This window comes from Poecilia formosa, unplaced genomic scaffold (genome assembly GCF_000485575.1).
Source record: "Poecilia formosa unplaced genomic scaffold, Poecilia_formosa-5.1.2 Scaffold217, whole genome shotgun sequence".
NCBI lineage: Eukaryota > Metazoa > Chordata > Actinopteri > Cyprinodontiformes > Poeciliidae > Poecilia > Poecilia formosa.
The window spans coordinates 63,706-89,188 of record NW_006800156.1 but is presented as its reverse complement, the minus strand read 5'-3'; the positions used below and the strand labels follow the sequence as shown (position 1 = coordinate 89,188).

The following is a 25,483-nucleotide window of genomic DNA, read 5'->3' as shown; positions in this document are numbered from 1 at the left end:
AAGGTAAGGTATGGACCTGCCAGCTGGTTAAGATTGTTTGGCTCAAAGAAGGCGCAGTGAGAATTAAAATGACAACATAAACAGGTGACCGTACTGCATTTGTGCAGATTATTAATGATGCTCCAGTCCTGATGCATCTCTGTTCTCTGTCAGAATTCAATTTTTTTGGTATTTGAATGTTTTTTTTTGTTGTTGCTTGGAGCTTAAACAGCTGATGCTAGTTGATCATTTCTGTGGGTCAAATATATTCTGTTTTTCACATCTTTAATGTACTTTTTTAATTCTTGACTGTATGAAAAGTGTATCACAGATGAAAATAAAATTGATAAAACAAATATTTAATATCTGCTTAGCGATATGTCCAACATGACAATATGTTATGTTTGCTTAATATCTTTATTAGCCTTGCTGAAATATGATGGCACACAATCTTACATTTTATTACATCTTTAAGTGTCTAATTAGTTTTGGATACACAGAAAAAAAGTGCTTTTTACATTCTTATCCATGTGATTCATATTTAAATTAGTTTGTTACTGAAATGTTTTTTATTTCTGTCAAATTGATTATTTTCACTGCCCTGAAGACGATGTGTTTATTTTCTGCTTTTATAACTAAATAAATTAAAATTAACAAACTAAGTATTGAATTTGTGTAAGTTATGTTTTATTTGTTTTGCAGAACTGAAAAGTGCCTCCAGCTGACATCCTTGTTTTTAACTGATTGGTTAAAGGAGATATATTCTATTTATCATCTCTGTGGTTATATTCAAAGTTCACTAAATGAAAAGCCAATAAAGTTGCTTTGCATATTTCCACAACAAAAACTATTACTCATTTTGAAAGACCACAAAGTTTGACATGATTTAAGGTTGATGTCAAACTTTGTTCTGGTTTTTCCCAATGGACACAGACTCTGCACTTATAGCAGCATTTAACACAGAACTGAAAGTGAAGGCGCTTCACACACACACACACACACACACACACACATACACGCACGCACACACACACACACACAGCATGCTGCTTTTTCTTATTGTACATTTCTTATCAAAATGATAATAATAAAGCCTAATATGTCAACAAATGGATCTGAATAATGACAAAATAATCTAAAAGTTTAGTTTAGGTCACCACCTGCTAAATCACATGAATGTAAAATTATAGCAAATAATTCAAATTAAGGAGGTTTCCAGTTTTAATTTGAAAAAATCACAAACATTAATCTGAGGAATAAACTTTCTATTTCCAGCTGTATAATATTGTCCTGCTGAACTGATTAACTGTGCCGTCTGTATGGAAGGCATTTAGTGTCTAATTTTTCATTGAAAAGCAATTAAAATGTACTGAAAAATAACTTCAAACATAAATCAGGATCTCTTGACAAACAAATGCAAATAGATAAATGTATTTTAGAAACTGGCCAGGCTGCCTCCAGCCTCTGTTTATGACTCATTTGAATTGTGTTGGAGAAATACATTAACAATGAACAGCCTCATTATGAAAAATATTTCAGTAATTCACAATTTAAGCAGCAGAAAAATCATTTTATTGCACTTTAATACGTAACTTGAAGCTCTGATAATAACATAAGTTGAAAGGATTTTCTTTTTTTAATGCAATCTGAAATGAGGTTAAAGTTTGTCGTTTGTATTCTGATAAATGTCTCTTTGCTTTGACAGCAGGATTTGTATTCATGCAAAAACATTTCTGTCTTTGTGTCGGTGCTGGTGAGAAGCAGCTACATCTGCAGCTGCACGAGGCACAAGGTGGGTTCCTGCTTACACTTCATTCACTTTTAAATATGATTGTAATCCTGAATGCAGGTTAGACAACGTGGGTTTTATTTTGGTGCAGCTTCAGCAGCCATTACACTGCATGATGGGATGCGGCGCCACTATTGTTGGTTTACAGTCCACCGTTTATAACATTGATCTAGTTTCTGAGGGTTAAAATAACCTTTATCTCCACTACAGACATTATGTGAAATTAAAAACTAGAAAAGTCTCATTTTGCTTAGTTAAAAATGTAACAGTGTTTCTTTACAACCTTGTGAAGTATTTTATGGAACTTATCACCTGTTTTTCACAGAAGAAATACAGGAAATAAAAATTTACTAAAAACTTCAGGAGAGACAGAAATAAATCAGGAAACAGAATCCAGTGAAATTGTCCCAAGCTGTTTGTCCAGTTCTGTAGAAATAAAGTGCAGCTTCGTCACATCCTCACTTTCATGAGAAAAATATATTCTATGTAATAATATAATACACAAGGGGCAGACATTTAAGAAAAACATTTTATTTATATAATATCTCAACTAACATGTTAATATTTCCTTTATCCTTCTTAGAAAGTGTTTATTATGACAACATTTCTCACTGTTGCTAAAATGTTTTTTTTTCATGTTTCCACTTTTGTCCATTCATGTTTTGTGATGAGATAGAAATCTCTGTTGTTGGAAGGCCTCACTGCCATCACCCTAATCTGATCTCCCTCCAAACGTTACGTCTCTTCCTGCTGTTCGAAGTGAAACCTGGTCAAATCAAACGATGACTTCAGCTCTCAGTGGATCCATCTAATTATATTCTGCCATCTCTCATACTTTTCCTGTTTTCTGTTTTGACCTCACAGACTTGAAAACCAAAATGTCCAGCAACGAGTCGGGCGGATACTTCAACATGATGTACAACTGTGACTCTTATAAAAGTGCAGAGTTATTCTCTGTTGCCTTCATGGTCATCCGGTTCCTGTGTGCTGTTCCGGTCTCCATCGTCGTCCTCTGCTTGGGTTTCCGGCGGCGGCGGCGCGCCACTAAAACCAGCCACTCTGATCTCTTCACCTACAACTCTGCCGCCTTGCAGCTCGTTTTTGGATTTGCAGCCATTTTTTACCTCACTGGCCTCTACGCTCACATCGCTAACGTTTCACTTTTGGGGGTTTATGCAGCCAGCATTGCTTTTCCTGGAGAAATAGTTCTTCACATCCTGACATGCGTGGATCGCTACCTGGCCGTTGTTCACCCCGTCACCTACAGGGGGCTGACTCAGTCGGCTGGGATCAGGATCAGGAACATCAGCATCGTCTGTGCTTGGCTGATCAGTTTCGGATGGGTTGGGCTTGTAGCTCTCTTTCACCCTGAGATGCCTTATGCTGCATATTTCTGCTTGTTTGCTGTCTCAATAACAAGCATTTCTTTCTGCAGCGTCTCGGTTCTTTATGTTCTGATTGATCCAGGTCCGGGTAAAAAAGAGAAGGCAGACAAAGCCAAGAGGAAAGCTTTCCAGACCATCATGGCCATCCTTGGAGTCCTCCTGGTGTATTTTGTGGCCAGCATTGTTGTTGTTGCTGTGAAAAAATTAAATCTGCTCATTAATGAGAATGCATGTCTGATTCTGACGTCTGCACAGTGGTTTGGTATTCCATGCAGCATCGCTTTACCTCTGTTGTTTCTGCGCAAAGCAAAGAAGTTTTAGTCCCAACCTGCTAATCAGTAACTAACTTAGCAAAGCATTTGCTGAATGACTTTAAAGTAAAAAAAAATCTAAACTTTCACTTGTTTCCAGTTGAAATGTTGGGGCATGACCTAAACTAGTGCATTCATGCCAGTGAAGTTATTTTTAATAACCTTTTGTAAAACGTCCTCTGTCATAGTCAGTAAATCAGAAAATATATTTCGATGAGACTCACTTTTCAGAATAAAAGTACAGCTTTAAAAACAACTAAATAGGCATTTAGCATATTTCCTGTGTGAACTTTTTCAGTTGTTTGAAATCCTAATATAATAATAAATGTTTCTGTCAGATGTAAGCAGGAAATAATCATAATTTAGAGAAATAAGTGTGAAAACATCAGTGTGAATAATTAGTGTTGCTCCTAGTTCTATTATATTTGACTCTTTGTGTGATAGAAAACATTTTATCATGTTTTCTAAAAATAGAAAACATTTTACATACTTTCCACAAAGCTGTAAATACTGTTTGCTTGTGTTTAAATGCTCAGGAGTGTTAGCTGCAGAGCTAACGGCTCGACGAGATCAACTCTGCTGATCACATCCTCAGATTTTTATTTTGGTATCAAATATAACCTGTTTTATAACTACAGTTGAACTGTTATGTATTTAAACCTGTTGCTTCTTTCTTAATCTGCTTGTTTTAGTTTTTCTGATGATAAATAAATAATAATGGATTTATATTACATACATTTTTACATATTATTTCTCAGTTTTGATCTTGTGGACTTTGTGTTGTATAGATAAAAAACATCTTATTAAAACAATTTTCTTTTCATTTTCATTTTTAACCCTTTCACTTCATCCCTTCCCTGCTTTCTCTCGACAGTTGCTGCTGTTTGCATTTATTCTATTTAATTCAAGAAAACATGACAGAGTTTTTTCTCTTATATTTTTCAGATTTAGAAATCTCTGGTCATTTTTTTTTGTATTATTTATTTTGAATATTTACATGATGTCTCACTTCCCTCTTGGCACAAAGTAAAAATATTTCACAACTTAAGGAAACAATAGAAGACAGTAACCAAAGACAGTAGCTGAGATTTAAACTTCTGTTTCAGAGCAACACAGAAATCATTTTGGTGCTTTGTCTGTAAATTCAACACATAAAGAAAATAAAAAATGTACATTTTTATACAGTCAATTGTATTCAATGCAAAAGTTTTGGTCAATACAAGAAGCGACGCTTTGAAATCCAAATTTTAAGTAGCAACGTTTAAGAAGAAACTCCATGTAAACAGTAACTTAACTCCCACAACAGAAAGAAAACGTCACCTCCAGAGCAGATACTAAACTTTAGCTACAAATTAACACGACTGAGAGCAAATGGACAGGATAATGGCAGCTTTTCCCCCAGTATAAAATAAATTCCCCATTTATGTTTAATAAATACAGACTCGTTAATATCACCAAAAGAGAACAACAAATCTTGCAGAAGAGCATTTATCTCTACTGGCTGTTCTTGTAATCCTGCAATGTTTAAAAGTCTTTATAGTTTAAAACATTTCAGGCATTTAATGTAGAAGTAAAACAAACATTTTCCTCATAGTATCATGAACAAACCTTTGAGTTTTACTTCAGTTTTGGATGCAACTGTAAACAAAAGTCATCTTGTTGTGTAACATTACATTCATGAGAGTCAAAACATTTCTGAAAAACTATAAAATCCAGTTACAGGTAAGACTCATATCAACGTCACTTTTCCTTTGCATACAGTTTGATTCCTAAATCTGATTCCTAAATCTGATTCCTAAATCTGATTCCTAAATCTGATTCCTAAATCTGATTCCTAAATCTGATCTATAACAGATTTAGAAAAACATCTCCAACATTTCGTGTTTTGTTCATGGAGAAATCCGGACTGAGCTTCTGTTGCTATTTTGACCAACTTTATTGCACGATTTATTTATTTTAACTAGGATTGAAATGCAATCATTTGCATTTTAATATATACAACTTGCTTAATTTGGTCATATTTCTGCACATGAATCAGATCTGATTCTAAGAGCCTCTGAAATATTTGTTGTGAACTGGGACTTTAAAATGAACTGAACTCAGAATGTATGAAGTAAAGGAATAAAATGAGGTGGACGACAATCAAACGGGCCAAATGTATCGTTTGAAATTGTGATTTTTTTCAAATTAAGCGAAATTAGTGTCAAATGTTAGTGCAGCAAAAAAAAAAAAAGTGTGTGCTATTATTTTAAAGTTTATAAAAAATGTTTCCAGAGGGCATCCAAGGTCAACCTCACCCCCATATTTACAAAATTAAATAAGTTTTATGTAAATCAACTGTGGTGCAAATGCCTGCACACATTTGACATCAGTTTTGTTAAATGTGAAGAAGGTGAACAGGTTGAACTGTCTGTAAATGTCGTCACTTTGTCTCAGACTCGGTTTCTTACAGTTCGGTTTTGCGGGAATCTTTGTGCGCGGCGTCATTAATATTCTGAGCTGCCCTGATCGCAGATTTCATGGACGTTTCAATCCACGCGTGAGGAAAAGCCATGTGTTCTCCTGCAAAGTGAATGTGTCCTTCATGCCTGAAGAGCTCTGCAGAATACTCGATGTGTTGGTACGGAGCGAACAGAGCGAACGCGCCCAGGCTGTACGGATCCAGTTCCCACTTCTTCACGATCACGCCGGTGCAGAGGTCCCGGATGTACTCGCCGTGGATGTGGGTCAGGTCCCTGAGGGCCAGCTCCTTCAGCTCCTCATCACTGGCTCCCTGGAAGAGCCGTGAGTCGTCGCCCCAGGTGTAGGAGGCCAGCAGGACGCCGATGCTGTCGTTTCCTGGGAAACTGTGGCTGGGGTAGTAGATGAAGCGAGTGGGTCTGTCTGTGATGCTCTTCCCTCCGATGATGCCGTCGCTCTTCCAGAACTTTTCCTTAAAAGTGAGGATGATTTTGGTGGAGCTTTCGTAGTGAACGGCGCGCATGGCCTCCATCTTTCTGGTGGAGAGCGGCGGATCAAACTCTATGAAGAGGGCAGCTTTGGCCGTCGTGGTGACCAGCACAGCGTCGGCCTGCAGACTTTCTAAAGACGGGTCGTTTTCCCTCTGATACCAGACGGTCACGCCCTTATGGGTCCGCTGGATCCGCCTGACCCGGGAGTCCAGAAGGATGGGACCGTCCAGGACCGTCAGGAACGCTTTAGCCAGGAGATCCGTCCCTCCAGTTATTTCATCGTACCTTCAGACAAAACGGGTCAAAATGAGCTCATCTCTTTATCATTTTGTTATATGTGTTGCTTTGATATATTGATATAAAAAACTAAAATAAGTCAGAAAACAGAAAAGCCTAGAGAAGAATAAAAATCAAGTAAAAGCTGAACATAAAAATATAAAATGAAAAAAAAAACATTTGAATAAAATAAACTAAGAATAAAATAAAAACAAGTGTAGAAAAAAATACTGGTTATCATATTTGTGATCATTTGGGAATCATAAACTGAAGCATTGGTGCATTTATTAATGTCTAAATCTGAAGTTGTGTTTTTATTTAATGTAACTATGAAATGTATCAAAATGCATCATTTTATACCTGAAATATGAAATCACCAAAAGAAGTGAAGGAAAATGGACAAAAATACAATAAAACAAAAAAGCAACAAATAATTTACACTAAAGCAGAATCAGAAAACGGTACTTAAAGCAAAACAACTCGCACAGAAATAGTTTTTATTTAATTTAATATCTAAGTTTTTTGGTTTCTCAGTCTATTTTTCACTTGAACAGTTTTTCCCACAGATAAACCCACATGGAGACAAAGCTTCTCCCAGCTGGCTGTGCTGGTTTAGAGAAATGGAAATGTTCTTACGTGGTGGCGTCGCTGACGTCGTTCTCGATGTAGATCATCTCAGTCAAAGCCAGATGCATGAGGCTGTTCTCGTTCAGCAGATCCCCGATCATCCTCACTGCCTCTGCGCTCAGACCGCCTTCAGTCAGCAAATATTCCTGCAAGAAACAGAAACAAACTGATAAAACTGCTGAGTTTCAGCTGGTTAGCTTTACTTCCTGCAAGTTATTGATCTCATCACTTTTTACAATAACAATTATTTGACTCCCCCCAGTTTGCTTGTCCACTTCCTAATCTGTTTTATTCCTGAGTCTGTGGCATGTCCTGTTTGATCAGGTCTAAGTTAAAGTTCAAGCTAAAATGTTCAAATTCTCAAATGATAGTTTGTGAACTTTGTTATTTTTGTGATTTCATGTCTTTGTAATCAGGTATCAAACTGGTCGTTAAACTCATTAAAAATAATTTTCAAAGCAGAATATGCTCAAGTTACTCTATTGTGAAAATGTTTGTTTGGTCCAGACTCTAACATTTGCTGTAAATCCATTAAACCAGTCAGAATATTACAACAGGTAATAGTATAACAGACTTTTAATGTCTTATCATAAACTCTGAAGTTGTGAAAGGAAAATAAAATCAGAAAAATGAGCGATGAGAATCTGACATAGAAATGGAGACTGATTTGGAAAAACGGACGACTGAGGACCTCTGGCGTTTATTACAAGAATTACAACGACATTACTCCATTTTACATCCATTCCTCCATTTTCTTGTTTGAAGCTCATTATAACATGTTTTATATATTAAAATGAAAAGTACAATCTAAGTTTTTCACTTCCAGAGGTTAGCTTTAAGCTTTACTACGTGAATAAAACAAAATGTGTAGACTAAAAATATGCAACTTAACACATTTTTAATTTTTAATGAGCCATTTACTTTTACTGCAATGATAAAAATGTTTTGCTGCCTTAGTGAGTTTCCTTAAGTCGCAGCTGTGCCAGCAAAATGTAATAAATGTAACATGAAATTCAGAAGTTTTACCTATTTTGCTCATTTACCGAATGTTGGCGAGTTTCTCTCCCTGTTTGGAAGTTTTATATGTTGAGTAATTTCTACTATAAAATCTATAAAATGCTTTGATTTATTCTTCAGTTGTTTCCTGCTTTTTTGAGTTTATATTTGTTTTTTATTTAGGAGGAAGAAATGCGTCTGTTTGAGCTGCTCTTCCTTCATGGAGCCTCATTTATAACATTTTAATGACTTTCTGTGAGTTCTGCTGAGAAAAGGTAACTCAAGCCTGTTTCTGTGGCTTCGTTGAGTTTCTGATCTCAGATTGTGATGTCAGCAGTGGTTCACCTTTACAGAGTAATGGTCGTATTTCTTGAGCATTGCTCTGCAGCCGTGAGCCTTGACCTCTTCTTTGACCTGCAGAAACAAAACTGAGAATTAAACATCTGGCCATGCAGTAACAAAGAGCAGTGCTGTTGAAGTTTCAGTCGATGTTTCCTGTTCGTCCTTGCGTACCTTTCGCAGAGCCATCTCCAGCAGCTTCAGCGGCGCGATGTGGCGTTCTCGTTTCGGCAGGTTGTACTTCAGAACGTCGGGGTCTTGCATCACGGCGAAGGTTTTCTTCAGCAGGCCGTGAACGTAGTAGAAGGTGTTCGTGTCGACCATGTGAAATTTATTCATCTTCAAACCAAATTCTTCGATTAAGAAGCGGACGATGCTGTTGACAGATATGTTGATGAGTTTTTGTTTTTATGTTTCACATCCTGGTGACCAGTAGAGATCGACATCATTTCATTTTTCAGTTTTAATGAAACAACTTGTCAGTTTTTCTTCACTTCTTTTGGAGTTGAGGTTTCTAACCTCACGTTTTTATTTGGTGTTAATCTTGACTTACTAGTGATAACTGGGGATCCTCATGGCTCCCAGGTCGGCGTACCAGCCCTCGTTTTCATTCCTGTGGGTTTGCACACGGCCTCCAATACGACCACTGGCCTCCACTATGGTCACCTTTTCCAAACATCAACCAATCGGTAACAGGGTCAGGGGTCACCAAATAGCCAGGACTGTCTTACTTTGTATAAGTATTGATTCTTAAGAGGTAATAGAAACAGATAACACAGTAAAATCACTGGCATAGACAACAGAGATACGGTTTATTGCAGTCATTTGTCTTAGTAACTGATTGGTGCTTTTAAAATGTTGAGTTTTTGACAGAAAAATTGGCAAAATCTACAAAAACTAAACCACGAATTGACGAGGTTTCATTCAAATCAGCTCAAGCACATTAGAGTTTTAAGAGCTTGAAGTTAAACTTTAAAAAGTTTTAGTAGTGATGGTTTCTTCAGGTTTCTTGACGACTCATGCTTAAATCAGAGGAATATAAATAAAACCCTGGTGATTCCTCATAATCCAGGACATAAAACACCAAATCAGAAGGCAGCTGGATACTTTTGATTAATTGTAGTTACAGCAATCACACCAAGAGGGCCATTTAAGCTTCTAGCTTAAACACAATGATAACGATCAGATTGTGTTTAAGCTACAATGACAAACATGTGAGATATTTATTATCTGCCATCTAACAAAAACAACTGAAAAAACTTCAAATCGACGTTTGCCTGTCTGACCTGATGTCCTGCTTTCTGCAGCAGCTTGGCGGCCGTCAGTCCAGCCATGCCGGCTCCGACGATCACGACATGATGAGGCGTTTTGATGGCGGGGAGGCCGTGGGCCATCGTGTGCATCAGGTCGCTGTAGTCGGTGTCGTTCAGGCATCTGGCCAGGTCTTCCTTCACGCTGACCGCAGCGGCGGGTCTGCACACGCTGAGCAGCAGCAGAGGACCTGCAGACACAGAAACAAACATTTCAAGCTTTATTTTACAATGTATGCACAGGAAACTGGTGGAAAGGGACAAATCCAGGCATTTTAAAGCAATTTTACGTTGTTTATTTAAAAATTCAAGCAAAAACTCAAATTGCATTTAGTGCATGTATTTTTTTATTTCAGAAAAAAAAAACAGATTATTCAAAGTCATATTTCTACAAACTTTCAGGAACAAGTTTCTCTAAATACAGGTTGGATATTCAGAAATAAGTAATATTTAATAAATTAGAATATGTGTTGATTTGTCAGATTAAAGTACTTTCTGAAGTTGGACCAGGTTTTTATTTAGGTTTCCATTTCTGTATAAAATGATTTTTATTGGTGGGATGAAACACTCAGAATGTAAATGTCATGTTTTCATTAACTGTAATCATCATAATTAACAGAAATAAAGGATTTTGCAGAGCAATACAATAAATTGACTTTTCAATAACAGATTTATTGACTGTGTCTAAACTATAAATATACAGAAAACAACAGATCTGGGATTTTAACTCCCAACTTTCAGAAAAGTCATGAAATACTTACATAAGACCCACAGCAGCACATGATGCCCCATCTTAAATATTCTATAGTAAACATTGAGAAAAAAGAGGAAAACTGAGCAGGTGAAGCAGGAAACACAAAGCAATGTAAAGATAATATGTTTAGCATTTTTCTGGTCATGTTTAGTTACATTTTAAGAGAATAAATCCAATAAAATGACGTCTAAGATGAGTTTGATGTCTCTGGTTATCCATCTGCGGCTCATATTTCTTTTCTCATTTCATTTTATAAGAGGATAAATGAAATAAACTCACCTGAAGAGGAGCTCATCTGCTGCAGGAGGAATGCTGCTCCCCGATGGAGACGCCGTCTCTTTTCTATCGCTCCCTCCCCTCAGACCCTCCCAGATGGGACGACCTTGGTTTGATTTTTGGTTTCACTTTTCATCAAGTCATGCAACCAGCTGATCAACTGCTTAGGTCTCATGATCAACCAGTAAAAGCTCTTTAATGCAGCAACGGTTTTTTAGCATGTCCCAACTTTCCTCATATTTAATAGCTGATGATGGTTCAACAAAACCACCAGAGGTTAAATACTGAAAACTTCACATCAGTGTGATGCAGCTCTCTGAATATAGGAAGTTTCTCCAACACATCATTCAATCAGCTGACGCAGTGAAATCTGCCTGATGACGAGTGGAAACAAGGAAACGTTCCAAAGATTCATTTTTAATCTTCTTTTATGTGGTAACCAAACATTTTCTTGTCACATGCCTGAAGTGATTTCTGCCAGCAGGAGTTCTGCCTGGAGGGAGGGAAAAATGAGAAGTAAGAAAAATACTTTCGATTTCAGAAAAACCACTTGACTCTGCTGTTTAGTAAACTGTAATGTTTTGGGATTTCTCAAGTTGACGATGACCGTTTCCCAATCGTCAAAGTCCCACTTGAAACACCAAAGAAGTTTTAAAAACAAAAATATGTTACACTTGTGTGAGGAATCTGATAATACTTCCAAAGCATGTCTAATAGATGAACTTCACAGCTTTAGCATCAAATGAAGAGCTTTGCATTAAAGTCATAAGCTAAAGTTTTACGATAAAGAGCATAGTCCTAGTCAAATCCCAAATCATGTTTGTTTTGCAGATAAGCTGTATAAATTGGGCTGGTGTTGGTCAGAGGGCCTGGAGGCGCCGCTGCAACCAGCCTCACCTCCATCAGGGCAGCTGTGCTACTGTCCAGTAGCTGTCCACCATCAGTGTGTGAATGAGTGAATGAGTGAATGACTGAATGTAGTGTGAAGCTCTTTGAGGCCCTCTGGACTTGATAAAACGCTCAAAAAAAGCAACCGATGCTTCTTCAGGAATTTAGAAATGTTTCCAGATTTGTCACATTTTTAGGGAAACAAGGCAACAGAGGAGCCTGTTGGTCTGGGAGTGAAGTTAGTTTCACTTTCCATCTCCAACCAGAAATAGATGAATTATTCATGTACTTTAAATATACTTTCTGGATTCAGATAGTAAGTCAAAGTTTTTCTCTCTTCATCACCAGGAAGTTGGGTTCTGCAGTGATTCAAATATTTTACTCAACAGGCCAAAGTTTTTCTATCCTTGTATTTTCCTCCTCTTCTCTGTGGCGTTCCACAGGGCTTCATGTTAATTCTCATGAGTTTTTATTTATTCCCAGTTGGTTCCAGTCTCTGGATATGAGGCTCTTTTTGCAGACCAGTCTAACTTCAGCCCTAAGTGGTCAGTGTCACAACCTGCATGGCCTAAAGTTTGTATTAATACTTGAAAATGATTTGTTCAGTCATATATATGTAATCTTAGCTTCACCCACCAGCCTCCCAGTGTTTTGCTTTCTTTATTTCTGCACCAACCTGTTTTCTCAGGAACGTTCCTCAAAATGAAGTAGGACAGGTTTGACCAACATATTTCTTCACATCTGTTGACAGCTTGACCTTCTCACAGCTGCTAGTTGTCCTGTATGTTTGAGCCATCGTTCATAAACCAATTATTTAAAAGGACGAGGCTGATTAGAAGTAACTCATTCAACCTGCATGTGGAAAATTAAAGTAAAATCTTTTATATTCAAAACTTTTACTTACAGAGCAGTTAGCAGGTCTGCAGCATAATGAACAAAATGCTTTGAGTGTTAATATTTATATGATAAATATGATAAAATATGTTTAGTCCAACTATAAACTTTCCCTAAATTGTGTTGAGTTTCTGCTTCAGAATATTTACAGCAGCAGAACATGAGAAAATGTGTTAAACAAAAACCCGGCACATCTGACCTGCTGTGAGAACGACAGAGCTGGTCGAGTCGCACCGAAGTAAAACAGGAAATGAACCAGCAGCCACAGAAGCTGACATCAGTTTCACATCGAGGGCACCAACATTAGGGCATCAGAGAAACGAAACAAAAGACAAACCAGCTCATCCATGTTGGGCTGCAGAGCTGCAGACTGAAGAGAGAGAACAGAAACATCCAGTATGATCCCTGAGTGGTGGTCAGGAGGTCAGCAGCAGCAGATGGAAGCAGATATACATAAAGAAAACAATCATAGTAGAAAATTAAATAAAAACTACAGCCAGGTTGAATGTATGGCGGGAAAATACTGCAGATATGAAAAATGAGCATATTCAGATTCTAATAAATGTGCAACTGAGTGAGATTGTCCACAAAAACTGTACAAACTGCTTTGTATATTTGTGCAAAAAAAATGTCCAAGAATATGGAAATAAATGAGCAAATAAGAGCAGAGATGGAAAAAACACTTAATAAAGTTGTTTGTAGCTCAGATATTTATAAAAGTCTAAGGATCTGCAGTAAAGCTGCTTTGTGCATCTGCTGGTTTCAGTTTTTGCTGTTTTTGTTCTGTGGTTCTTGTTTAATGTCTTATTTATGTTTTGTTTTTCAATTTTCTTCTTTAGTTTGAGTTTGATCCTAAAACACTGTGGTTAACTGCATCTTTTATATTTTATAATGTATTTTTTAAATAATCCTTTGCAGTTATTTGTATGGCAGGCATATTTATAAAACTTGTGTTTTCTTAGTTGTTGCTCTTGGTATTAATCTGTGGTTGAAAGACGAAACATGATTAGATTAGATTATGACAATGAACATGTGGAAAAATGACCAGGTGGAAAAATGAACACACTCCATCTGAGATGTGTGTATATCTGACTTTAATTCATGAATAAATGAAATTAATCTGCTGAATTTGTAAATGTTAAGTCTCTTTTATGCCAACATTTGAGAAGGTAAGACATGCAGAATAAATTAATTTAGTAAAAAGATAAAAACTTTATTTTTATTTGCAGTTTTACAGAAGATGTTCAGGGCCACAGAAAAAAAAGGATCCTGACATTTTTCTCATAATTTTAACTTTAATCTCAGAGTTCTGACGTTTTTCTCAGAACTTTTACATTTTTCTCATAATTCTGACTTTAATAACAAAAGTCTGAGATTAAAGTGAGAATAATTTTTTTGTGGCCTTCATCATCTTCCATAGGGAGGAAAATGTCTTTATACAGACAATAATTTAACTCCAGCATAACGTCTCCCTGTTAAATCACCAATAAATGCAACTAAATAAAAACCCAAAATAAAACAAATTACAAAATGTTTCTCACTTAGAAATGAACAGAATCTGATTGTTATTCAGTAAAAACTCGTCTCAGAGCTCGTCTCTCCCTCTGCATCTGTCTGAAAACATGGCGGCCTCCTTGTTGATGTTGGCGGCGGCCCGGATGGCCGACTTCATGGCCGTCTCGATCCAGGCGTGCGAGAAGGCCGTGTGCTCTCCGGCGAAGTGAACTCGGCCTTCGCTCCTGAACAGCTCCGCTGCGTACTCCAGGTGCTGGTACGGCGTGAAGAGAGCGAAGGCGCCGTGGCTGAACGGGTCCTGGCTCCACTTCTTCACCAGGACCCCGGTGCAGAGAGACCGGATCCTGTCACCGTGCAGCAGCACCAGGTCTCTGAGAGCCAGCTCCTTCAGCTCTTCGTCGCTGGCGCCGAGGAAGAGGAGGGAGTCGTCAGACCAGGTGTAGGAGGCCAGCAGGACGCCGATGGAGTCGTTTCCGGGGAAACCGTGGCTCGGGTAGTAGATGAAGCGGGTGGGCCGGTCGGTGATGCTCTTCCCCCCTCTGATGCCGTCCTTCTCCCAGAACCTCTGGCTGAAGGTCAGCAGGATTTTGGTGGAGCTGTCGTAGTGGACCGACCTCAGAGCGTCCATCTTCTGGACGGACAGCGGCGGGTCGAAGTCCACGTACAGAGCTGCTTTGGTGGTGGTCGTCACCAGGACGGCGTCGGCGTCGATGTGGCGCAGAGAGGACTCCCGGTCCGCCTGGTAGGAGACGGTGACGCCTCCGTTTGACCGGCTGATGCGCTGGACCTTGGAGTTCAGGAGGATCGGACCATGAAGCAGCGAGAGAAAAGCTCTGGGCAGGAGGTCCGAGCCACCGGTCACCTCATAGTACCTTCAGACACCAGGACACACTGGGTCAGAACCAAGACTCATCCCAACATGTTGTTGTTTTGTAATAATACATAAAGATTTGGTAATTGATACTTTGGATTGGATTTAACAGAATTAGAATTATTTTGTTGTCATTGAACAAGAATTTTAATATTGACTAAGAAAATTGTGATTTTCAGTGTTTAGTTTTTTCTTTCTTGTCCTGAAACGCCTCCCTGAGTTTGAAGACATGGTTTCCCCAGTGAGGGGCCGTTAACCTTATTTCTATTTCTGTTGGTTTTTTTCTATTCACAAGATCTTAAAACTCAAAAATTACAACTTCTGATGAATGATATGCTGTGGAACAAACCAGGACAAGTTTAAAAACCTATTTACAAATCAACTAAAATGCCTGTGGATTAAAACCTTTAAAACCTGGATGAAGCTGGAGATGTTTTCTGCTGTAGTTGTGTTAATTTTAATCATGAACACAAAAGGTTTGGTAGGAGACATGCATTGTGTTTCATTTCGTTTTCAGCAGGCTATACGTCGCACACACAGGTTCAGGCAAATCAAGAATCTCCAGCCATGAATCATTTTGTTTTGCTGCAGCTTCGTTCTGGCAACTCGCCCAGCAGAGAAAACGTCTAGTTAAACTGGACGCACTATTCAGCAGGAGAAGAGCTGCAGGTACATCTAATACAGAAAATTAGATTCTATGTATTGTTTTCTGAAGCTTTTATGTGGTAATAAAAAATATCATGTGGAACAAAAAATTGTTATTTTAGATACTTTGTGTTTGTTGTTTTTGACTAAAGTCAGTAAAACTCAGTTTGATCTGAAAGTGAAACCATGAACTGCTCTGTGCGTAGTGTAAATATTGAAATATTCTGGCCTCCTGCTGTGCCGTAGCTCTGCTCTTACGTGACGTCGTCGCTGATGTCCGTCTGGTCGTAGATCATCTCGGTCAGCGCGGTGTACATCATGCTCTGTTCGTTAAGAAGCTCCCCGATCATCCTGATGGCCTCCAGGCTCAGATTTCCTTCTTCTTTCAAATATTCCTGTTAAAAGCAGAGGAAGAAATATTAATGTGATGATTTTCCTTATTTCCAAACCTACAGAGCCAAACAGTGAGATGAAAAACACATCATGCAGAAGTAAACGTTATATTTAGTCACAAAGTTATTATTTAAGGTTCAAGTTAAACCTGATGTCACTGTTTATTGGGTTTAAAACGTCCTTTCTGTCCAGTTTCAGGGTTTTTCTTATTTCTGGCCTTTACCATTAATGAGAATTAAAATAAACTTCAAATTATATTTGGTCCCATAAATGTGAATAAATCTGAAATGCACCAGGTTTCAGCTGTTTTTGCTGTTTTCATCCTTTATTTACCAGATTAAAGTGATAAACCTGCTGAAGCGACGCTGAGCTTTACCTTCACAGAGTAATGGTCGTACTTTTCCAGCGCAGCCTTGCAGCCGTGAGCTTCCACTTCATCTCTGACCTACGAGAAGGAAAGAAAAACTTCAAGATTAATGAAGCGAAAAAACCCCTGAGGTTTTATGGTTGCTGTCGCTGCAACCAGTAATGTTTTAGTTCTTCTGGGTTTTTTAAAGAAATACAAATTACAGGAAGATGGAAATTTGCTCCACCACACATTAGCTGATAAAGGTAGATTCACATAGGTTACAGTATGTTTGTCCTCCACACAAATTTTACTGCCTGAAGTCTTTAGTTTTGACACCATGAACAAAACAAACCTACAGGGCATTCAACAATCAGCTCTGGACTTGCTGCGTGACTCCAGCTCATTATTTGCATTGCGTGTCACAACATGATCTCATTATCTTGCTTTACGTTTGCAGGAATGTAGCTCCATACCTCCTTTATCGCCTGGCGCCCTGCTCTGCCTGGCTGGGGGCTCCAGGTGTGCAGGGGCGCCACAAAAAGGGGCAAGAACAAATAAAACGTTCACTACTTTAAAAACTGAAAGGTAATTATACAGTTTCCTAATATGAAAGAATCTGAAATTAGGCTTCATAGAAAATATATTAAATACCAAATATAAAAACATTAGCATAGTTTTTTCAGAAGATTTTCACCTGACCTGTTTTTTATTTTATTTTTTTCAGGCATCCCTGTTGATCCACGTTTGTTTGTTTTCCACCAGTTTTATAGAAACATCAGGTTTTTGCAGAACTCTCTCAGGTGTTTGTGTGTGTGAATGTGTTTGGGTCAGGGATGCATCCAAAAGTCCTTGGACAATGTTTTATAACTGTACTTCCTGTCATTACTCAAATAAAAAAACCCATCAAAGCTCATTCCAAACTGCAGCTACGAGTGAAAATAGTTGTGATTTTCTCCACTGACCTTCTGCAGAGCTGCTTGCAGCAGCTGATCGGCTGATCGCCCCTTTTCGCTGTCCTGCACGTTGAACTGCAGGATGTCTGGGTTCGCTTTGACTGCATACGTTCTCTTCTTCACGCCGTTGACGTGGTAATATGTGTTGTTGTCGTCCATCGTGAACTTACTCAGCTTCAGGCCCAGCTGCTCCACAAACCAGAGGACGATGCTGTTGGCAAAACAGTTGATAGAATCTGAGTCAAAACCTTCAAAGACATAAAACCTGTTTGAAAAGGACGATAGTTTTCATGCTCCAGCCAGAACTCTTGTTTAGCCTCCACTTTTCTAAAGTTTCTTTGCTTCGCCTTTGATTTACTGGACATGAATGAATCCACAAAGCTTTCTGCAGCTTCTCTATTCACATTTATTGACAGTTTGATGATTTAGAAAGTTTACATTTGTGTGGAAAACTCACTGGTGAAAACTGGGGATCCTCATGGCTCCCAGTTCGGCGTACCAGCCCTCCTTCTCGTTCCTGTAGGTTTCCACTCGTCCACCAACGCGGCCGCTGGCCTCCACTATGGTCACCTGTCCAATAAATAATGTGAGCTTTAGGAGTTATCTGATTATTACACAGTTCTGTCATGCACTTGCAGTATTATACATAAATATCAATGAATAATGAATAAACTAATGTAGGAAACTACTTTTGGAGAGAATCTCTGGACTATTTTTATCAGTTGCTAAACTTTATGTTCTTTTTCTGCTGTGAATCCTTCAAATGACGGCAGCAGTCGTCTCTAATAACTGATGGTTACGAGGTCAGTTACCTCAACAAGCCGTTTCAGAGAACAGGGAGCTGATCATCCAGTAACAATGATCTTTGTCCTAACAGATTATCACACAGGGTAAATCTTACTGTGGAAATTTGAACACCGTTTTGTTTACATGTTTCTCCTCTGTTTTATTTTTCATTGAGGACATTTACACGCCTCCACCCTAACACCTCTTTGCTTTATTCACACGATATTTTCCCCTGTGGGTGATAAATGGGTCACATGTACCTCGTGTCCAGCATCTTGAAGCAGTTTAGCCGCGGTCAGTCCAGCCATGCCAGCCCCAACAATAACCACATGATTGGAGGTGTTGATGCGTGGAAGGCCGTTTCTCAGCGTCTCCAGCAGGACGTCGTAGTCTTTGTCCTCCAGGCATTCGGCCAGATGCTCCTTCAGACTAGCAGCAGCGATGCGGCTGCAGCCCAGAGTCAGCAGCAGCAAACTGATGGCAACTGGATGCACCAGGAGAAACAAACTAAAGCTGTCAAACTGACCTGATTTACTGGGACCAATTTGAAATAAATTGAGGTTTTACAGGTTTAATATTCAAATTCATTTCTACAAATTCAAAACTTTTCTTATTTTCTGAAAAAGCAGGAAAAGAGTTAAGCTCTACTAAACTTGGTCACATGGTTTTAGTGGCTGTGAAGTAAGAATAAAAGATCCAAAATTGAATCATGTTGACCTTGAAGTCATCAAGCAGAACTAAATATTCCTCTGTGGTTTTTACCGCAGACAGGAAATGAGAGAGCTGTGATATCGCTGATCTGGACTTTCTGTACGTCTTCATTCATCACTTTTCTTCATTCATACAAACATTAAACAGTTTGAACTCCTACTTATCAATTTCAAGTGAAAATACTTACATATTTTGGATTTCCCGTCATGCCGACCCATCTCAGATTTTTTCTTGCCTCGTCTCTTTATTGCTGAAGATGTAATAAAATCAGACACATTTTGTCTCATGTTTTAATGTAACAAAACTTGATATTTGTGCAGTTCTAGGATTCATCTTCTGTACATTTAAATGCTATTTGTTGTGATTTATTCAGAAAATAACATGAACATATTTAAGGAAATTGTAAAATGAAACAACATGCTGTGCGAGACGTCTACATTATTTGTTTCATGCTGTAATCTTGATAAACATACACAATATTATCTTTCATTTCATCTTCAAACCTTTGCACAGATGCACTTTAAGTTTAAATGGCAAATTTAAAAACATTGTGATTTTTTTTTTTTTTTGACGACACAAAATCCAAAAGGTTAAGGTAAAACTTTTTTCAAACTAAATTTACTAAATTCTCTCTGGATTTGCTTTTATAAGACAAAAGCTTTAAAACCAAAACCCTTTAAAATATAAAGATTAAAAGAAAATATTCGCTAAAGTAAATCAGGACATTAAAACATGTTATAATTTGTTTTACCGTGCAGAAGGACTCCAGTCAGACGAGCTGCTGAGCTTCAGAAGTTGAAAAAATGCTTTCAGTTCCGTTTTGTCTTATTGCCAAACAAGTCGGACTGCGTGAGTGAATGATTCATGTTTTTACACCATCCAACATCTGTTAAATCACCAAACAAATGATCTAAAACACATTTCAGGGCCTCCGATGAGAAAACAAACATCTGCCTCTGGGTCTATGAAACAGATTTTTTTTAGTGTTTCCTGAGTTTGTGCCAAGTCACACACCTGCAGCAGTGAGGACGTTCTCACTCTACCTGCTTGTTAAAGGAAATAGTTTTGCTTTTTGTTCCAGGAGCTGCAGTCAGTAGTCAGTTTTATCTGTAATGTAGATTTTTATCTGAATTTAGATAAACAGACGGACGTTTGGACCAGAGAGTTTAGCTGATGGCCAACAACGATTTCCATCATTCCCAGTACAAACCGTGAAACCGTGAAACCATGAAACCGTGAAACCATGAAACCATGAAACTGTGAAACCATGAAACCATGAAACCGTGAAACCATGAAACATGAAACATGAAACCGTGAAACCATGAAACCATGAAACCATGAAACATGAAACCATGAAACCGTGAAACCACGATGGGTCAACAGGGTTCAGTCAAAGTGAAGCTCAAACTTCATTTTTAGACAGGAGTTGGTTAATTATCTTAAAATCCACTTTGTAATTGAATCTACGCTGATGATGTCATCAACTATCCAAACTTCAACTGACTCAAAATGTCGCTTTGCAGGTGAGACTGAAAAACACAAATATCAACTTTGGCATGAAATATAAATAAAATAAATATTAAAACATTGAATTTCATAATTAGGGATTTAATTCTTGCTGCTGGTTTCATTAGAGACACTTTCAGTTTGTTGAAATGTACAGTACTGCTCGAAAGCAGAAGTTGGACCTCATGGACGTTTTTCACAAGAACGGAGACCAAAGTCAGCTGCTTGGGGAGCAATAAGCTGGTTTACAACATCGGAGCTAAAATCAGATTCAAGCAGCAGGTTGGAGTTTGATCTGCTGTGGTTGAAACATCTGAGACTTAAAAATGTTCAATAACTGATTAAAAAAATTATTAAACATCTATTTCATTAAGCAGGACGTTTCATAAAATGAAGAACATTACAGACAAATCCAAAGAATAAACCTCCTCATGTCACCGATGATGAGAAAATCTCTTCAGAGGTTTTGACAGAAATGCATCCCGTATTTCCCCTGCGGGAAGGAAGACATTTTTGAATTTTTAACTTCTTTGCTAGGCATTAGCATAAAGTACGTCCAGATATTCACATCCTCTGAATGAAAAGACACAAACACATTTTCTCCTGAGTCTGAAGTTAAATCAGACCAAACATTTCTCATTTTAACTTAGAATTACCAGAATTAATTGTTTTCTAAAAAATACAAAGAACATCAATGGAGCTGATTCACTGGAGGAGAATCATGATGGCATCATAAATGTAACACAATGTGCTGCAGTCAGCAGCATGAAATTAAACCATGAAATGTGTTTTTAGCTATCAGGGCATTTTACAAGTCAGAAATCACAAAGAAGATAAAAAGATTTAATGATGAAAAGTTCAGCTGAGTGATTTTTACTTCCTGCTCCAGTTCTGACCCAGCAGCTTTAGACGTGAAGATAACTGAACTCTTCATAACGAGTTCCTCCAGTCGAACAAACACAGGTTCATATTTCATACATGTCCAATCATGTCAGCTTAAAAAGCAGATTAAATTGTTAATCTGAAGTTTTACTTTGACGATGATCAGGCTGTAAAAACTCAGTGATGCGGTTCATCCGCATGTCGCTGCCTCACTCGTTACATATTGTTCTGGTGTTTCACTGAGTGAGATGTTCAGGCGGCGCCATCATCATCATCATCATCACTTTAATCTTCTTTCCTCTCTGCCTCGGCTGTTTTTGAACATCTGAGCCTCAACTGGCTTTATTTACCTTTTTACCAGCTGTTTGTCGGCGTTACGGGACGCCTGGCCGCCATCATCACCTGGTTCATCCACCTTCTGCTGCATTTAATCAGTCTGAGCAACAACAACTGGGAAAACCACCGATCAGCTGCTTCGTTTCAACACATGAATTATGTCCTGAAAAAGCAGGTTTACATTATAAATGTGTTTAGTTATCCAGACATCAACACACCTTATAAATCATCCAGACAGCTGAAGGTCAAACAAACACAGGTTCATATTTTATTCATACTTTAATGCCAGAAGCATTTCTGACTTAAAAAAAAAAACCAGATTGACTCGACAGGGATTAAGTTCTTCATCCAGGTTTGGAGAAAGTTGGACTCAAACCCACAACTTTAGATTACATAACAGTCACTGAACCACAGGAAACCTGCTTCCTCAAACTGGAAATAAACCTAGAATCAGTTTCACTTACTGTGAAAATGATGCCAACACTGATTCTGTCTATAAAAAACTATATTATTAGTTTAAGGTGATTCACTAACATAGATTCTGTTTAATCAAGTTTCTTTTGGTGAAGTAAAAACTTCTACATTCTCAAACTGAAACATTTCCAACCACAGAGTGAAACTTTAGACATTAAACAGGAAACCATCGTTCATAAAAGTAACTCATTCAACCTGCATGTGGAAAATGAAAGTAAAATCATTTATTTTCAAAACTTTTACTTACAGAGCAGTTACAGGTCTGCAGCATCCTGAGGAAACCATAAACCCTGAGCCAAGAAATAATTAACAAAATGCTCTGAGTGTTAATATTTACTGTCTATCAGATGTAAATATGATAAAATGTGTTTAGTCCAACTATAAACTTCCCCTAAATTGTGCTGAGTTTCTGCTTCAGAATATTTACAGCAGCAGAACATGAGAAAATGTGTTAAACAAAAACCACCACATGTGAACTGCTGTGAGAACGAAGGAGCTGGACGAGTCGCATCGAAGTAAAACAGGAAATGAACCAGCAGCCACAGAAGCTGACATCAGTTTCACATCGAGGGCACCAACATTAGGGCATCAGAGAAACGAAAGAAAAGACAAACCAGCTCCTCCATGTTGGGCTGCAGAGCTGCAGACTGAAGAGAGAGAACAGAAACATCCAATATGATCCCTGAGTGGTGGTCAGGAGGTCAGCAGCAGCAGATGGAAGCAGATCATTAACATTTAATTTGCATATTGTCTGGTGGATTAAAGTAGGTTGAATTATGTACAGTAGATTTCATTCTGCTGGTATTATTAGTAAAACAGGTTTATTAAGATTTCTTCATTTTTTCCAAGGCTGCATGTTGAATCCTGAGACAGACCTGTGGATGCTGCCATCTAGCGGTTTAACATGAGTAGCGCAGTCATTGGATACAGAAATTACAGTTTATCTTTGATTTGATCCGTTTGACTAAGAAACAAACAGGTAAAACAAAGCAGGCATGATTTATGGTTTATGGAACTAAATGAATGTGGATATTTGGTATTTATTAAATCAGCATTTATTGGTATTTACTTATTAGATTGGTATTCATTAAAAACTGACAATAATACACAAGAACAGGATGAGGGATCATGCAGGGCATCATGGGAAACTATTAAATCCTGAGACTCAGAAAGAGCAGAACTAAATAATAAAAAGATTTAAAAATCAAAAGGGAAGCACTAACAGAAGAGAATAAGCCAAAAAGGAAACAATAACGATAAACACAAGAGAAAGACTTAAACAAACCTCTTCACAGGATCCATCCTTAGATTAAATGACTCAGGTGATTGAATTACCAACGAAGCCCAGAGGATTCAGACATGTTTCACACAACGGCCATTTTTATTTCTAATATGTTTTTTTTCTCAATAAATAAAAGCATTTTCCAGAAACTGAGTTTTATTATTCAAACAACTACAAACAGTAAACATACAAGGCATAAATAGAAGAGCTACAATATAACAGTTTATCAAAAAGGACAGTTTTCTCAAAAAATGAACAATAATTATCATGTCAGGTTTAAAAACCTTTTAATTCATGATTATATGAGTCAACTGATGATTTTCTGGTTATTTTATTAGAGAAATGAGAACAAAAGGCAGTTAATAGAAAGTCAGACTCACTTCTGAACAATACAAAAATATTACAACAATACGTTAGTCCATGAACATGTGCAGCATTTATTAACCTTTAAAAAGACGCCGTCATGTCAGTGAAGTTCCCTCTTCAGGTCCAAACCTTCAGCTTTACTGCTCAGCTTTGCTCTCAGGGGTCCAGGTGGTTTAGCTGCCCACTGAGATGCCTGGAAGCAATGACCTCTAATTCACCTCCAGTTTACCTTTCAAATGGATTACAGGTTTTACAACAATTACTAATTATATAAAACTGACCCAGTTACTTTACACTCGTGTTAAAAAGAGAAACTCCTCACCAACTGGAGCCCAGAATCCGGTTTCCTGTTCTGATTTCAGCTCCTTTTATAAAGACAGAGGCGGGAAAACAAGAAGTGATGAAACAACTTCTGTTAAGTTGCTCAATATTCACTGGAAATGATGCTTTGTGTTCGACTTACTTGGAACATTTTATTATTCTAGAGGAAAACGTAGATTTCTTCAGAAATGTCATGCTAACACCTGTTTACTTCTGGAGCTTCTGGTGGAGCCTGAGGACTTTGCAGTTACACAAATTTAAGATTCATTAACATAAAGTGGGAAGATTTCACAGCAAAATTTGATCACAATCATTGAATCATTTATTTTTCTCCTGCTATAACTATAAATATTAGTGTGACTGAATTCAAAGCACGTTGAGTCTTTATTATTTAGGATCTGAACTTCCTCTGGTTGGAGACTTTTACTCTGCACCAGTTTAACTTCTGCTGTGGATCCTCTGAGAGACACAGATTATAAAAATGTCTTCTGACATGCTGCCAAAAGATGAAGATAAATGCAACTCAGTTATCCATTTTACCAAACTTCAAACTTTCAGTCAGTTTGAAGTTTCTCTCTCTTTTTTTAGAAACAATAATTTCTGGTAAAAGTACATGAGGCTCCTCAGCTTTGATCTGTTTCCTTGCAGCAAAAAGGTTCTGGGGTAAAATCTGAATGTTTTCATGTTTTGTAGACAGAGATGGATGATAAAAATAGATGAGCTTTAAATTTAAGCTTCTGAAAACAAGGTTGATTGACTTGAATAGAACTGAAATGACTAGATTTTATTCCATTAACCGTGATGAATGAAAAGCAGCTCTGACATTTTCAAACTTGTTCTTTTAAAGTTTTAAACTTATCTTTGTAACCTGATATGCAACAGTTTCAGCTGCTTTCAGAGGAACTGAAGGAAACGTTAACAAATATTGTGAAATAATCACCTGGAAGTAAAACGGCCTGAAGGTTTAACTGTTTAAATAAATCAGCCGAGCTGTAAAACCAGTTTAAATTATTTTGTCACTCTGATCACTGACTGGTGTTCAGGGCAGACATGTTTTAGTAAATAATCATTTTGATGATTGTAGCTTACAGCTGATAAAAATCCAAAATGAATTTGTTAACAAGGTAACAAGGAGTCTTTATGAGGGCTGATGCCTAACATCCCTCTGACATTATTAGATAAACGTTGAATTAAATGATGATGTGACTGTTTCATTATGTTTCACTGTTTTTCCCACCATCTCTAACTATTACCATAAAGCTGATAATGTTCATGCATTCATGTGTGTGTGAGCTGCTTTGTTGTACTTTTAAATACA

General features: G+C 37.8%; 3 protein-coding genes across 4 annotated transcripts; 1 reads left to right on the top strand and 2 right to left on the bottom strand.

Annotated features, from left to right (window-relative positions):
- The first annotated feature begins 1,276 nt into the window (after positions 1-1,276).
- On the top strand, positions 1,277-4,117 carry LOC103149036 (uncharacterized). Its single transcript, XM_016679643.1, has 2 exons — positions 1,277-1,771; positions 2,633-4,117. The coding sequence occupies exons 1-2, from the start codon at positions 1,699-1,701 to the stop codon at positions 3,472-3,474; spliced, it is 915 nt and encodes a 304-aa protein (XP_016535129.1). The 5' UTR covers positions 1,277-1,698; the 3' UTR covers positions 3,475-4,117.
- A 1,523-nt stretch (positions 4,118-5,640) lies between these two features.
- Positions 5,641-11,035, bottom strand: LOC103149035 (L-amino-acid oxidase-like). Its single transcript, XM_007568045.2, has 8 exons — positions 10,997-11,035; positions 10,725-10,765; positions 9,940-10,154; positions 9,207-9,319; positions 8,828-9,029; positions 8,660-8,728; positions 7,328-7,464; positions 5,641-6,700 (listed from the first exon to the last, which is right to left on the bottom strand). Exons 2-8 carry the CDS (start codon positions 10,753-10,755, stop codon positions 5,911-5,913), a joined length of 1,557 nt encoding a protein of 518 aa, XP_007568107.1. The 5' UTR covers positions 10,756-10,765; positions 10,997-11,035; the 3' UTR covers positions 5,641-5,910.
- Positions 11,036-13,853: 2,818 nt separating this feature from the next.
- LOC103149034 (L-amino-acid oxidase-like) lies at positions 13,854-22,695 on the bottom strand. Of its 2 annotated transcripts, XM_016679637.1 has the most exons (9): positions 22,444-22,695; positions 21,737-21,885; positions 19,186-19,248; positions 18,548-18,771; positions 17,959-18,071; positions 17,511-17,712; positions 16,576-16,644; positions 16,065-16,201; positions 14,361-15,162 (listed from the first exon to the last, which is right to left on the bottom strand). In XM_016679637.1, the coding sequence occupies exons 3-9, from the start codon at positions 19,214-19,216 to the stop codon at positions 14,361-14,363; spliced, it is 1,578 nt and encodes a 525-aa protein (XP_016535123.1). In that variant the 5' UTR covers positions 19,217-19,248; positions 21,737-21,885; positions 22,444-22,695. The 2 variants fall into 2 exon arrangements, with proteins under 2 accessions (XP_007568106.1, XP_016535123.1); XM_007568044.2 differs by lacking the exons at positions 21,737-21,885; positions 22,444-22,695 and adding an exon at positions 19,750-20,210 and having other exon boundaries at positions 13,854-15,162.
- Positions 22,696-25,483: the final 2,788 nt, after the last annotated feature.